This window comes from Patella vulgata, chromosome 7 (assembly GCF_932274485.2).
Source record: "Patella vulgata chromosome 7, xgPatVulg1.2, whole genome shotgun sequence".
Taxonomy (NCBI): Eukaryota; Metazoa; Mollusca; class Gastropoda; family Patellidae; genus Patella; species Patella vulgata.
This window is the reverse complement of record NC_065885.2, coordinates 5,052,429-5,068,141: the sequence shown is the minus strand read 5'-3', so window position 1 is coordinate 5,068,141 and position 15,713 is coordinate 5,052,429. Positions and strand designations below refer to the sequence as shown.

The following is a 15,713-nucleotide window of genomic DNA, read 5'->3' as shown; positions in this document are numbered from 1 at the left end:
TTGGATCAAATTATTGAATTACGGGCTTTTTCAGAATGTGGTGATGTTAAAATTAAACGGAATTCAAGACATAATTAAGAATATCGGCCTTTGCTTTTATCTTATGTATAATATCCAATATCTGTGTCTCTAACAAGAATCATTTGATCCACGTATAAAATAGATATTCAACCAAACTTTGATCATTCCGGAAGTTGACATTTTTCTTGTCTTTCGGTTTCGCAAAATTAATAGAAGTCCTCCCCCTTTTGTGCAATATTCAGAATATTTTAACCCCCCTAATATTCTCATAGCTTATCCGTGGAAGTAAACCTTTTTATTATACATGTGACGTAAAACAAGAATATGGTTTGAAAGACAAAAAACAGGTAGGTTAGTTTTAAGACCAAAAAGTGTTCAGTAAAAAAGCAAAGATTAAATTTTTTTAAAATATTCAAGCAAAAAAAAGAAAAAAAAAACAACAAACAAAAAACACCCGCAGTTAAATACTAGCCATTAAGACCAAACAATCCATGGCATGGTTAGTAATATACACAGTGCGAGACTGTGGATGAAGAACTGCTGCAACTGAAATGTGTGACACTGCTTAATCTGCCAGTCATGCTAAAAAAAAGGGTAGAATTTTGATGTAATAAAAATCAGTGAATTGTAATGCCTGATATATTTTGATGTGATTTCAGATACTCTCCATGTATATTGGATTGGTATCCAATCTGGTTAAAACATAGATCATATTTTGTTTCGTTTTTTATAGTTCAAAATTTCGTTTTACATGTCTTTACTACCACTATGATCTGGAGGAGTTCTTATGTAACCGGCGTTCTGGATGATGTGGTGAGGGATTAACCAATGAAACGGTCTGCTATGGCAAGTTTTTAGCATGAGGTGCACAGAACTGTGGGTAAACCACTAGAAACTTCAATGCTGATTGATTAATCAATGTCTGGCGTCATAAGATCAAAAGCCACTTGTATGACCCCTGACGTGACCTTCCACTACAACATGTCAGATCTTCATGTAGTGTAGGCCATCGAAAGTGTTGAAAAACGGAACGAAATATAGATCTGTAATTTAATCAGAATGATTTAGTATCTGGCCTCATTTCGTATTCTGAGTATTCAGCAGGTGCTTGGTCCCAATAAAATTAAACATCCCTATAAAAGTCAACCATGATCATCCAATTTATGTTAACTTGATTGTCTCATGTCCGTTGGGCACCTTTTTTGATCAAAACTTGTTAGAACTGCTGAAGAGTAAAACCCATTTTTTACAGTTAGAAAATAATTTTCTGCACCAACTGGCGGGCGTACTCTTATATCAATTCTAACTGTCAAGTGTTCTTTTACATGCTCACCATTGTGAACACAGGACTACAGTTTTTTGTCCAATCCGAAGGACTAAATGTGTTCATTGCATATCAGTATATAAGTTTAATAATATTTATATCTGTTTCGGTTATTGATGCCTTAAAGATAATACATTTAAGGGAGCGAAATTGAAATGGACTTCTGTGCTTGGAGCCACGGTGCGTCTGGGAATATGGCAGTGGCTCACTAAACAGGTGGTCCCAGTTCGATCATGGTATAGACAGAGAAAATACATCATGATTTTTCAGAGTGGTTTCCTCTTGTCAGTGGAGTAAGATGGAGGGTTTAGCCAGGAACAGCGGCTGTCCTTCCGGATCGAATGGAAAAATTACAGTTTGTATAGGTTGGAGTACAATTACCAAACAAGCGGTTGCCAGGCACGATACGCCCACATTTTGCAAAGATGGACAGAGAATAAGCTGTTTGTGTATAAAAAGTTGGCAGTTGGAATTCAAAAAAGAGAAGTGGACACACCACTGCCGAGCAAAATTTCCCTCATAGCATACTGCATGGCATATACCCAGTTTGATTGCAAGAAAATGGGGTGTTAAATTCCTACAACCTGGAATAAAATTATCGATCGTATTTAGAAATCGTTAAAGATATCTGCAAAGTTTTGTAAACCTCAAATGTATTATATACCAGTAGTAGTAGAATTGAGTTAGCTTGATTAACAAAACAAACAAAATTCAGAAATTTATATCACACACAAACACCATAGTAACAAGGTCCTTTGTGCACTTGCAAAGTTTATGATGGATCTTCAGTTCATAAGTGCAACTGGAACAGATATGTTTTTAGTCTACGTTTGAAAATGTCAGTTGATTTTGAGTTTTTAAGGGGATGATTAGGATCGATCGAGTTCCATAATACAGATGAAGTATATCTAAAAGAACGTCTACACATTTGGAGATTCATTTTTGGTACATGTACGACAAGGAGGTTTTTGTCATTTGATCGCAGAGTTCGAGAGTGTTGTGGTTTGACAAGTAGATCCGTAGAGCTCTTGTCTATAAGTATGTGTATGTGTTATAGATTATTGCTCTATCCAGTTACTAAATGCCTCTAATAAAGATTGTTTATATTTCAGAAATAAAGTAAAAAGATAACAAATGGGTAATCAACTGACAGGTATAGCTCCGTCCCAGATTTTACCTGTCGAACAATATCTAGCTGATATAGGTGATTATGAATATCAAACTAGGTAAGTTCATATAAATTTACCTGTACCATACATTCAAGCCAGAAAATAAGCCATGTGTCACACAATCTAATTAAAACACAGAGTTCAAAATTTCGTTTTGCTTGTCGTTACTACACTAGAATCTTGAAGAGTTGTTTTATACCCACTTTCTGGTTGATACGAGGGGTTAGCCAATGAAACGGTCTGTTGCGGGGAGTTCCTGGCATGCGATACAAGATATTTAATCACTGTACTATGGTTGTCATTCATTGATAAAGACAAGAGAACCCTTGTAGAAACGTCGCCAGATATAAACATTTAAGTAACCTATATTCCATATAATTGTGTCATGTGTTATCACTGTAACCCGGGTATCATTTAATCTTGTGTATTTAATATAGCATTAATTTCTTTCACATTCGTTTAATATCAAATCTTTATTTAAAAATTCATAAAAATCGTTTAAAATAACCAAAAATCATCTAATTTGTACTTGTGTCCAGTTTAAAGCTGACCATTCAATTTTGATAATGAGTGTCCAATTTACAAGTGTTTAATTTCTCGATCACTGTTTAAAAATAAACAACCCAACTGATTATTGATGTGTAATATAATGATTAATTTTTGAACAATGATCAGGGAATTAAATACTTGTAAATTTGATATTAAACGAATGTGAAAGAAATTAGTGCTAGATACACAAGATTAAATGATACCCAGGTTATAGTGTATATACAGGGGTTTGTGTTTTGATTGTATTAAAACATGTATATTTTTTTTTAGTTTGGGAAGTACACGATTTTTTAAAGTTGCTCGTGCGAAGTATAAAGAAGGCCAGTTAGTTGTTAAAGTGTTTGTTATACACGATCCCTCGTTACCGTTACAAATTCATAAACATAAATTAGAAGGTAAGATACGCTTAATCTGCTCCAGTGCCCACCGACACTATATATAGAGGGCCAACGCACTGCCTCATTTAAGCCTAAAGAGTTCGAATAAGAACGAAACTAGTAGCTGAGAGAAATCTGGGAAGGCTGTTCGCCTATTTACAGATTTTTTACGCTTATTCTGATTAAAATAGATATACGATCTTTCGACCATAGAGGAGCTACTGTGGCTCGGGTAATAACTTGATGGCTTGCTAACTGGGAAGTTCCGTAGACACGTGCGTAACTATATGTGAGACATCTATATAGATCGAAATGAAATGAAATGGGGTTTAACGTCCTACTGTTCTGCTCCAACTGAGCTAATGGTGACGGGCATACGTCATACAGTGTGCTATGAGGGAAATTTTGTTCGGATATTGATTGGCACTACGGCCTAGTCTTATATCAAATTCCAACTGCGAAGGGATATTTTAGGTGCATGGCAATGTGTACGCAGGACCTCAGTTTTTCATCCCATCCAGACAACTAGACAGCTGTGTTCTTGTCAGTCCCTCCTTCCTGCACCACCACGCAGGAAAAACCTGATGAACTGTCTCGACCAACATTTTATTCAGAAATATGATTTTTGTTTTTCAGAAATTGTACAAAGGTTGAAATCTACTTCAAATTGTTTACCTTTTCAAAAAGCTATTGTAAGTAAATTTTTATCTCAACAAGGAATGGATGGGTGATTGAATGATCTAATGTCTATACTTTAGATTATAAGATCTTTTATTGGGTCAAGTGGCGTGATTTGGATCCCTAACTTTTATGGGACCACTTTTCTGCACCAACTGGGTTAATCAAGACTTGCATACACTGTACAGTGTGTTATAAGGGAGTGGCACTATGGCCTACTCTTATATCGAATTCCATCTGTCAAGGGTTCTTTTAAGTGCACACCATTGTGAAGACAGGACCACAGTTTTTTGTCCCATCCAAAGAACTAGAGAGCTACCATTGTCAGACTCCACTGTCCTGCACCACTGACAAGGGGGAATCCATGCTGGAAAATCCAGATAAACTTTCTCAGCCAACTCTGGGAGCGAGTCCAAGACATCCAGGCTATCGAGCCAGCATCTTATTCACTGAGCCACCACAGCTGTTATATCCTAGAGAAAATAATTTTAAATAATTTAAATCATGTGCTAAATTTGGTAGCAATCTGATTTATTCAGATGGAAATAAGTTTGTAGGTTTGAAGAAATGACCTGATTATGCTAGAGGGAATATTTTAACATTTTAGATTATATATTAAAGCTTGATGTTATTTGTAGCATCTGTCTTTATTAGCTCAGTCAAAGCAGAACGGGGGATTGGGTGGCCGAATGGTTAACGCACTCGTGTTACATTATAAGGTCTGTCATTGTGTGAGTGGACTCAAGCACAAGCGCAAGCGAATTAACGAAATAAAATTGAACCCAATGGTAGTCCTTGAATCTCTCTCCCTCTCTCTCTCTCTCTCTCTCTCTCTCTCTCTCTCGGTTGGATAGCCAAATGGTTAGCAGCACATGCATGCTGTATCATAAGGTCTGTCATTGAACTGGCGTGGTTTCGATTCCTTGCTTGTATGTGACAAGGAGTAGGGTCGCCTTTCCAACCTCATGGGATTTCTCCAGGTTCTCCGGTTTCCTCTCACTGCTAAAAGACCCCTACATGGAAGCGAATTATTGAAATAAAATTGAAGCATATGCTTGAGAGGCTTGAGAGAATATTTGAAATGATGTGTTAAATTTGATGTTATTTATAGCAATCTGATAAAGCTGGGTTGATTTTTCGTCAGTATGTAAAGGATAGTTTGTATGATAGAATCAGCACCAGACCATTCCTAAATATGATAGAGAAGAAATGGATAGCTTTTCAATTACTCTGTGCTTTAAATCAATCTCATAGAGTCAAGGTTAGTCATAATCTTATTAAAATACAGGGCCCTGTTTCTCGAAATCTTAAGTAAAGACAAGTAAAACAAAATTTTGAACTATAAATCAATTAGCGTTGACGTTTCTAGTGGTTTACCCACAGTTCCGCACGCCAAGAAGTCGCCATAACCGATGGTTTCATTGGCTAATCCCTCACACCACCCAGAATGCGAGTTATATAACAACTCTTCCAGATCCTAGTGTAGTAAAGACAAGTAAAACAAAATTTTGAACTATAACGAAATAGTATCTGTGTTTTAATCAGATTGGGTTAGTCACATACATTTTATCTTTAGCGTTAAATAACAAATATGAAGATGGTAATAGTCTTATACAGACTTCGGTGGAATAAAACATTAGGGTCAGCAAACATTTGTTATTGATTTTATTATTAATAGTTAAATTTATATTTTTGGAATATTATTAGGTATTTGATTGTGATATCAAATCTCTATTGTATAATATTATTAGGTATTTAACAGAGATATCAAATCTCTATTGTATAATTGTATAATATTATTAGATATTTCACAGTGATATCAAATCTGGATTGTATAGTATTAGGTATTTCACAGTGATATCAAATCTTTATTATATAATATTATTAGGTATTTCACGGTGATATTAAATCCGAAAATGTGATGATAACTGGATGGACATGGTTGTTATTAACAGATTTTGCCAGTTTTAAACCAACATATCTACCTGAAGTAAGTCAACTTATATTTTATGGGCTATTGTTGATTGTATATTGGGGAAAGCGATTCAGCGAATAAGGCTAATGAGGAGGGGAGCCACGATGGCTAAGTGGGTAAGATGCTGGCTCGCTAACCTGGAGGTCGCTGGTTCAAACCCAGTGTTGCCCGAGAAAGTTCATCAGGATTTTCCGACGTGGTTTCCCCTTGTCAGTAGGACGGAGGGCCTGACAAGGACAGCTGTCTAGTCATTCGGATGGTATGAAATGAAATGAAATGAAATGGAGTTTAACGTCCTACTGTTCTGCTCCTAACCTGGGCTAATGAAGACGGGCATACGCCATACAGTGTGCTATGAGGGAAATTTTGCCCGGACAGCGGCACTACAGCCTACTCTTATATCGAATTCCAACTGCCAAGGGATCTTTTACGTGCACGCCAATGTGTACACGGGACCTCGGTTTTTCGTCCCATCCAAACAACTAGACAGCTTTCCTTGTCAGCCCCTCCATCCTGCATCACTGACAAGGGAGAACCACGCCGGAAATCTGGATGAACTTTCTCGGCCAACGCAGGAATCGAACACCCGACCTCCAGGCTAGCGAGCTAGCGTCTTAGCCACGTGATCCCCCGGATGGTATGAAAAACGATCCCTTGGCAGTTGGAATTTGATATAAGAGTAGACCATAGTGCCGCTACCCGAGGAAAATTTCCCTCATGGCACAATGTATAGTATATGCACACCTTCAATAGCCCAGTTAGAGCAGAACAGTAGGACGTTAAAACCCTTTTCATTTCATTTCTTTTCATTTTTATATTTTTTATTCCATTTCAGGACAACCCTTCTGATTTTTCTTATTTTTTTGACACATCAAGACGTCGTACGTGTTACATAGCACCAGAACGTTTTATAGAAGGTGGCTGGCGGAATCAGGAAGCAGCAGGAAATGCTAATAATATAGATTTAACATCTAGTGAAATAAAGATTGGTGATCTGACTCCAGCTATGGATATATTCTCAGCAGGGTAAGGCCTTCATGCTCATCTTTACAAGGGAGGTTTTACATTACCTCCCATTGGATTAATTACATTGGACAATATGCTGGGTTACACAGCATGTCGGAATACTTAATTGCCTCAATACCAGAAGTATTATATTGTACCTTTGTCCATGCCCTTAAACCACTTGTGCGTCATTCTGTTGATGTTTTGGGGGGGTTGGATGGCCGAATGGTTAGCACGCTCGCGCTGTATCATACGGTCTGTCATTGAGTCAGCTGGCGGGGTTTCGATTCCCCGGTCGTACGTGACAAGGAGTAGGGTTGCCTGTCCAACCTCGTGGGTTTTCTCCGGGTCCTCCGGTTTCCTCCCACAGCTAAAGACCCCTACGCGCAAGTGAATTATGGAAATAAAATTGAACCATATGTTAGACCCAAAATGACCTAGTTTGTGTCGAGTAGACGTTAAACCCCATTTTTCTCTCTCTCTCTCTGTTCATGTTTTCTAACTTAGCGTTCAAGTACAATCGTTTCCATTTGAATTCATCTTTACTCTTTAAATTGTCTGATACAATAGTACGGCCAGTTGAATACTTAATGACTAATTTCTGCTGTGTAGGTCATGGAACTTTCTCAAAATCTGCTATAATGTCAAAACCATACGGGCACACTTTGCAGGACCATCACACATTATGAATTGACGTGAGAAACTCAAATCAAATACCAAGCGCTCTCTTACAAGAGATTATAAAAATTATCAAGGTAATCAACAAAGACCGACATGTGTTTTATGCTCACAGATAATTGATTGGTGATTGCTTGACGGTTAACACCCACTGATTAAAGGCCGGATTATCCAATGTTAATTCAACGCAAACTGTGTCTTAATTCGGAATATTCAGAATCTGGACTACTCAAAACTTTTTTGGTTGAAGTAATAAGGAAATAAATCGGAACATGAAAATTATGTCGGATTTCACAGAATGTCGTAGTATTCCACTGTAGTGTAATTTGACACCTATTTTAGAGGTGATGATGTCACCTGATTTGAAATAAAATTGTCCAATATCAAGCAATATAAATCTATATGAAATGTGGCATTGGTTAACTGTTTGCCTTGAAATGAGCTGATGTACGTAATAATGCCCACTCAGCAGATGTACAAAACAGACTTTATGTAGAACAGAGTGGTAATTCATAAATTTAATCATGATATTTTCGGGTCTTGTAACCCTTTTTAAAATAATACCAAATGTTTGATCCCAAGCTTTTATGTGACAAGTAGTATAGTCGTAGGCCCATCCTAATGGCTTTTCTCTGAGTCCTCCAGATCCCCACCCCTCCACTGCTAAGACCCCTACATGCTAGCGAATTATTGAAATAAAATTGTACCATATACTAGTCCCAATCAATCTGATTAAAGTACAGATCTATATTTCGTTTCGTTTTTTATACTTTTGATGGCCTACACTACATGGAGATCTGACCGGTTGTAGCGATATGTCGTGTCAGAGGTCATACGAGCGGCTTTTGACCCTATGACGTCAGACATTTGATTAACCAATCAGCATTGATGTTACTAGTGGATTACCCACAGTTCCGTGCAAAGCACGCCTAAAGCTCGTCGTAACAGACCGTTTCATTGGCTAATCCCTCACATCATCCATAATGTGTGTTATATAACAACTCTTCGAGATCCTAGTGTAGTAAAGACAGGTAAAACGAAATTTTGAACTGTAAAAAACGAAACGAATAGGATCTGTGTTTTAATTAGATTGAATCCCAAGATGTCCTATTTTGTGTTAAATCCTATTTCGCTCCCTCTTCGTATATGGATATATGTATTTTTATTTCCAGGTGTGTTATATATGTAGGTATGTTTATTTCCAGGTGTGTTATTACCGAATTATTTACAGATGGTACAACACCATTTGATCTGTCTCAATTATTAGCCTATCGTAGTGGTGAATATAGTCCCTGGAAAATACTCGAAAAAATACCAGACCAACATGTTAGGGTAAGGATCTTATCATTGGTGGTTTCACATTGTTTTTTATTATTGGTGGTTTCACATGGTTGTTATTATTGCTGGTTTCACATGGTTGTTATTGTTGGTAGTTTCACATGGTTGTTATTATTGGTGGTTTCACATGGTTGTTATTATTGGTAGTTTCACATGGTTTTTATTATTGGTAGTTTCTAGTTTCACATGGTTTATATTATTGGTGGTTTCACATGGTTTTTTATTATTGGTGGTTTCACATCTTTGTTATTATTGGTAGTTTCACATGGGGACTTTATCCAAATAAAAGCCTTTATAAAACTACTTCTTTTCTTATTAAAGATGCATTATGTAAGATTTAGATAAAAAAACTGATCGTTTTGTCTATAATAGTTCCAACATAGATAATTCAAAATGAATCTATTGAAAATTTTAGGCAAATTAGCTCTTGCATAATGCATCATAAAAACAACAAAACAAATCGATTGTAAGGACTGCTGTTTTATGCCTTAAACTTCGGTTTCAAATTTTACAATTCAATTATCAACTTAAAATGTAAAATAATTTTTATTTTTTTGTAAGAGTTCGCCATGTGATACAATCTGATTAAAATACAGATCTATATTTCATTTCATTTTTTAAAACTTTCGATGGCCTACACTACATGAAGATCTGACATGTTGTACAGTTCCTTTGGATTTTCAGATGTGGTTTCCCCATGTCAGTGGTGCAAGAAACAGCGTGTAGTAGTTTGAAAAGGAACAAAAACATAAAAAGGTCCTACGTACACATTAGACTGAACGTAAGAGTAGGCCGTAGCACTACTGTCCGGTGTATGGAAAAATATTATCAAATGAACAGGTAAAAATAAAACATGTTTATTTTTTGTAGGAGTTGGTTCGTCATATGATACAGAAAGATCCTAAACACAGATTATCAGCGGAAGAATATTTAGTTAAACAGAGAGGCAAGGCCTTCCCGGAATATTTCTATACATTCCTAAAGATTTATTTACAACAATTCGCAGCCTCACCTATTATACCTGCAGATGATAGAATTACATTGTAAGTTTTATTCTTCATCTGGATTTTCCGACGTGGTTTCCCCTTGTCAGTGGTGCAGAACGGAGGGCCTGACAAGGACAGCTGTCTAGTCCTTCGGATGAGATGAAAAACCAAGATTACGTGTATACATTGGCAGTTGGAATTCGATATAAGAGTAGGCCGTAGCACCGCTGCCCGGGCAAAATTTCCCTCATTGCACACTGTATGACGTATGCCCGTCTTCATTAGCCCAGGTTAGATGCAGAACAGTAGGACGTTAAACCCCATTTCATTTCATTTCATCATTTAATCTTGGGTATCTACCACTAATTGGAATAACATTAACCATATTTTAGTACCGATATGACCTAGTTTGTATTGACTGGACATTAAACCCCATTACTTTCTGTCTCTCTACTCTTGAAGGAGCTGTCTACCAGTATTTAAAAATAACTAACGTTGGTCATTTATTCTATTTCCAAGGGGGTGTTGGATGGTCGAATGGTTAGCATGTTTGCGTGGTATCATAAGGTCTGTCATCATTGAGTCAACTGGCATGGTTTCGAATCCCCAGTTGTACATGACATGGAGTAGGGTCGCCTGTCCAACCCCATGGGTTTTCTCTGTCTCCTCCGGTTTCTTCCCACTGCTAATGACCCCTACATGCAAGCAAATTATGGAAATAAAATTGAACCATATGTTAATCCCGAAATGATCTAGTTTATGGCGAGTGAAGTTAAACCCCATTTCTCTCTCTCTCTATTTCAAAAGACGACCGATTTTCGGAAATGATTTTATGAATAACATTTATATTTTTGTTTCCAGAATTAAGCGAGATTTACCATCATTATTAAAGAATATGAAGATAGACGAGAATAAACTGGAGAATAATGTGGGATTAGTTTTAATCATTTCTTGTGTTGGATCTTGTTGTAGGAATTTACACGTAAGTAACACTGAAGGGGTCGTTGTTGGCTATAATACTACAGGCGAGTACCCGAGCTACCCTATGTATACAGAGCTCCCAATCTGTATACAGACAAGTACCATGGTTAACACGTGCGTGCTGTATCATAAGGTCTGTCATTGAGTCAAATGGCTTGGTTTCGATTCCCCACTTGTACGTGACAAGGAGTAGGGTTGCTTGTCCAACCTTGTGTTTTTTTTTTCTGGATTATCCGTTTTCCTCCAACTGCTAAAGACCCCTACGCGCAACGAAATAAAATTGAACCCTATGGTAGTCCTTGAATCTCTCTCTCTCTCTCTCTCTCTCTCTCTCTCTTTAAACACTGATATTGTAATTTGCAAAGGATTAACAATATCTCAAATGACAATTAAAGACTTTAAATGTTTTTTTCAAATATATTTTCAGTTCTGTAGTGCGAGAGTGTTAGCGCTAGAACTTTTGTTAGAATTATCCAGATATGTTACCTCTGACATTATATTGGATAGAATTATTCCATATATGGTATGTTGGTTTATGTATTAGTCTATAGATTTATGCGGTACAGGATGGAGGGTCTGACAAGGACAGCAGCTAGTCATTTGGATGGGACATAAAAATGAGATCAAGTGTAGCTACACATGGGTGTGCACGTAAAATAACCGTTGATAGTTGGAATTCGAAATAAGAGTGGACCGTAGTACTGCAGTCTGGGTAAAATTTCCCTCATAGCACACTGTATGGCGTATACCCGTCTTCATTAGCCAAGTTCGGAGCAGTAGGATGTTGAACCCCATTTCATTTTATGTATTGATTTTTCCGAGACTGATTCCCACTCGTCGAGACATAGTGCCGGTAGCGTTGACGAATGAAGTGTTGCCAAGTAGTTTGGATGGGATGAAAACTGAACCCCACCCCAGTTCATGTTGGCGTGCATGTAAAAGAACATTGACTCCATGAATTCGCCGAAAAGTAGATTGAGATGAAATTGTCCAGGCAAGATCCGTTTGCTTATGATTGTACATGTGACCGTCGGAAACAAATAACACTTCTGTTAATCTCAAAGTTTCCTTCGATTTGGGGACAAAGCAGTTGTGCCCGAAACCAAAAGTTCTCCAGAAGCGGTATTGCATTGCCACCAGACCTATGTTACTCTATGGTCCGAGCTACCCCTATACACCATATTTCAGCCTCGGGACAACCCTAGTGTAGCTGCCAACACTGAACAGACAGACAAACAAACGACAGTCACAAATATTAGTATAGATACTCCTATTTACATCACAATAAGAAAAAACAATTTGAAATTTTCACAAAACTTTATTTCCAGCTTTATTTTGTGTCTGATTCGTTTCCCCGAGTTCGCGGAGAAACAATATCGACAGTAACCAGATGTTTAGCCAATATTAGAAATATTCCTAGAAGGTAAGTGATATACAGAACGATTATTGTTTTATAGAAATATTCCTAGAAGGTAAGTAATATACAGGATAATTATTGTTTTACTGGGATACTCTAGTCTTTATTGTCATTAAGGAGGCGCAGCGGCTCAGTGAGTAAGATGCTGACTCGCTAACCTGGAGGTCCCGTGTTCGATTCCTTCATCAGGATTTTCCGGTATGGTTCTCCCTTGTCAGTGGTGCAGGACAGGGTGTCTGGCAAGGGACCAATACCTGAGGTCCCGTGTACACATTGGGTACATGTAAAAGACCCCTTGACAGTTGGAATTTGATATAAGAGTAGGCCGTTGTACTGCTGTCTGGGCAAAATTTCCATCACTGCATACAAGTAACTACTTGTTTACTTGTTTATCTTCCTAAGCCAATTAACAAGGCAATAGCTTATCTTCCTAGGGCTAACTGGGGCGGGGATTGGATGGCTGAATGGTTAGCACGCTCGTTGTACGTGACAAGGAGTAGGGATGACCTGTCCAACCGCGTTGGTTTTCTCTGGGTCCTCGGGTTTCCTCCCACTGCTAAAGACCCCTGCACACAAGCAAATTCTTCATATAAAATTGATTCATATGTTAGTCCTGAAATGACCTAGTTTGTGTCAGTGGATGTTAAACCCTCTCTCTCTCTCTCACTCTCTCTCTCTCCCTGGGGCTAACTAAAGGAATAACCATTAATCCCATATATTGCAAAGAACAAAAAAATAACACACAAACTATTATTCCAGTCAAAAAATATTAATATATTCAATATTTCAGTGATGGTAATGTTTTTCCAGAATACATTTTTCCTAATCTGGTAAGTTTCACTGTATATAAGGGGAATATCAATTTTTCCTGAATAATACGGCAGTGTTTTACAATGGGTATTTACAGTATATTCAAAATATTAAATGTGTGTAATACCTTTAATTCCCAACATTGTACAATACCTTTAAAGAAAGGCAATACCTTTGATATAAGGGGAATATCAATTTTTCCTGCATTATGTGGCAGCCTGTTACATTGGGTGATTACGGTATATTCATAATATTAATTAAGGCCCACTAATGCCTTTAAAGGTCTGTAATACCCTTAATGACCCACATCGTACAATACCTTTGATTTCTTTGATTGTTAAAAATAACACTATATATTTTTTGTACAACTTTCGTATCTGAAGAATTTAGCCAGATTTCTATTTATATGTTTTCTTCCAGTCAAATCTAGTCCATGACGAAGTTGTAATGGTTCGAGCAGCATATGCTGAAAACATCGCTCATCTTTCAGAAACAGCTTTAAGGTGGGTACATTCAAATAAATATTGTGTGTCCAACAGTCTGTAGTTATGTGTACTAGTTTTGTTTCTTTAGAGAATTTCCCCACAAGTACTCGTATTTAGAGGATTTGTCCACAGATGTTGGTAAATCCTTTAAATGTGTAGATTTATAATGCTAGGCTCCCACTATCACCATTCGTGTTACAACTGAAATCGTGGTTTAAATCTTGGAGTTATCATAGTGATCCTATCAGGTCTTATCATATAGTGAGGCCAGTCGTAACAATCGTCTTGATCGTATGGAAATGTATCCAAATGTATCTGCACATACCAGATCGTGGACCGATTAGGGACAATTCTATCGTAACGCATCGTACGACAGTAGGAAACTAGCATAAGACAGTAATATATGATTTCAATGTGCTTCTAATATTCTGTAGGGCCTACATATCAAATTTAAAAAGCAAGATATGTATCCAAAATATATATAGTTATGATGAGGTTGCAATATATATATATAACATTAATAATTTTTGGGGTCAAAGATTAAAATATTTAGCTTGGAAAAAGATTTGAATTTGAAACTTTAACATTGACAATTTCTTGGTTAAGGATCAAAATATTTTGCCTGTTTTTGACATTCTGAATGGAAAACTTTTTGATTTTTTTTGACACTTTGCTGTGAAAATTTTTTGATATTTTGCCTGGAAAACTTTTTGATATTTTGTCAGGAAAACATTTTGATATTTTGCCTCAAAAACTTTTTGATATTTAGTTGGGAAAACATTTTGAATTTGTTTTTATTCTATGGATATTTATAGTGTGTTAGAAATGACTCAGTTATGTAAATTAACTGAAGCTCATTCGACAGATGATTCATCAGATAATGTGCAATATGAGGTAAATAATCTAGTTTATATTCTTTATGTCTTGTGTTGTATCCAATAACTTTGGGGGTGGATGGCCAAATGGTTAGCGCGAGTGCGTTGTATCATAAGGTCTGTCATTAAGTCAACTGGCGTGGTTTTGATTCCCTGGTTGTATGTGACAAGGAGTAGCATCGCCTGTCCAACCTCGTGGGTTTTCTCCAGGTCCTCCGGTTTCCTCCCACTGCTAAAGACCCCTATACGCATACAAATTATTGAAATAAAATTGAACCATATGTTAGTCCCGAAGTGACCTAATTTGTGTCAAGTGGACGTTAAACCCCATTTCTCTCTCTCTCTCTCGCCATATCATCTGGCATTCTGCAGTTCTCGAAAAATCAATGGAGCTGCACACCTCACACATCGGCCAAAAATCGAGATTTACTTTTCCAGTTCAGTTCAGAAGATCGAACCATAGTAAATCATGCAAAGTTAAATCTAATGAATCTTGCAAGGTGAAATCTAGCAAAAAAAAACAGGTAAGGACATCACAGAATGGCGATATGTTACATGTTACTCTGCAAATTTATATTTTAGATGGAGTCGAGTTACGATTCTGAGTTACAAACGTTACAGACGATAATACAACAGAAAGTTGTAACGTTACTCAGTGATCCCGATAATACCGTCAAACAGACATTGTTAGAGAGTGGTATAACCAGATTGTGTGTATTCTTTGGAAGACAAAAAGGTAAATTCACTATCAACATGCTTGATTTGTTGGGATGACTGGGTGTTAAGTGGTCAAATGTGTGCGCTTTAGGTCATAAAGTCTGTCATTGACTATATCAGCTAACTTGATTAGTTGGGTTGACTGGGTGTTGAGTTTAACCTCCTCTTCCACCTTGGGTGATATTTCGAGTGAAACCAGGCAATAGTGAGGGGCTCGTCTAGGTCAGAGATAAATCAGAGTTAGTGAGGGGCTCGTCTAGGTCAGAGATAGATCAGGGTTAGTGAGGGGCTCGTCTAGGTCAGAGATAGATGATGGTTAGTGAGGGGC

The 15,713-nt window shown here is 37.3% G+C and overlaps 1 protein-coding gene and 1 long non-coding RNA gene across 2 annotated transcripts; both read left to right on the top strand.

Moving 5' to 3' along the window:
- The first annotated feature begins 204 nt into the window (after positions 1–204).
- Positions 205–11,192, top strand: LOC126828114 (phosphoinositide 3-kinase regulatory subunit 4). The gene is made up of 11 exons (XM_056102218.1): positions 205–368; positions 2,458–2,571; positions 3,334–3,458; positions 4,077–4,132; positions 5,230–5,379; positions 6,007–6,108; positions 6,929–7,119; positions 8,982–9,108; positions 9,985–10,157; positions 10,962–11,086; positions 11,176–11,192. Exons 2-11 carry the CDS (start codon positions 2,480–2,482, stop codon positions 11,190–11,192), a joined length of 1,158 nt encoding a protein of 385 aa, XP_055958193.1. The 5' UTR covers positions 205–368; positions 2,458–2,479.
- Positions 11,193–11,500: 308 nt separating this feature from the next.
- Positions 11,501–13,328, top strand: LOC130013648 (uncharacterized). The gene is made up of 3 exons (XR_008788858.1): positions 11,501–11,604; positions 12,410–12,504; positions 13,289–13,328. It is a non-coding gene; the product is annotated as an uncharacterized LOC130013648 (long non-coding RNA).
- Positions 13,329–15,713: the final 2,385 nt, after the last annotated feature.

What these genes read in the sequence shown, in the direction of transcription:
- LOC126828114 (XM_056102218.1), top strand. Translation starts at nt 2,480, where the DNA reads ATGGGTAATCAACTGACAGGTATAGCTCCGTCCCAGATTTTACCTGTC. An exon ending in GATTATGAATATCAAACTAG is followed by an intron (nt 2,572 to 3,333) that starts GTAAGTTCATAT and finishes ATTTTTTTTTAG; the next exon opens with TTTGGGAAGTACACGATTTT. An exon ending in TACCAGACCAACATGTTAGG is followed by an intron (nt 9,109 to 9,984) that starts GTAAGGATCTTA and finishes TATTTTTTGTAG; the next exon opens with GAGTTGGTTCGTCATATGAT.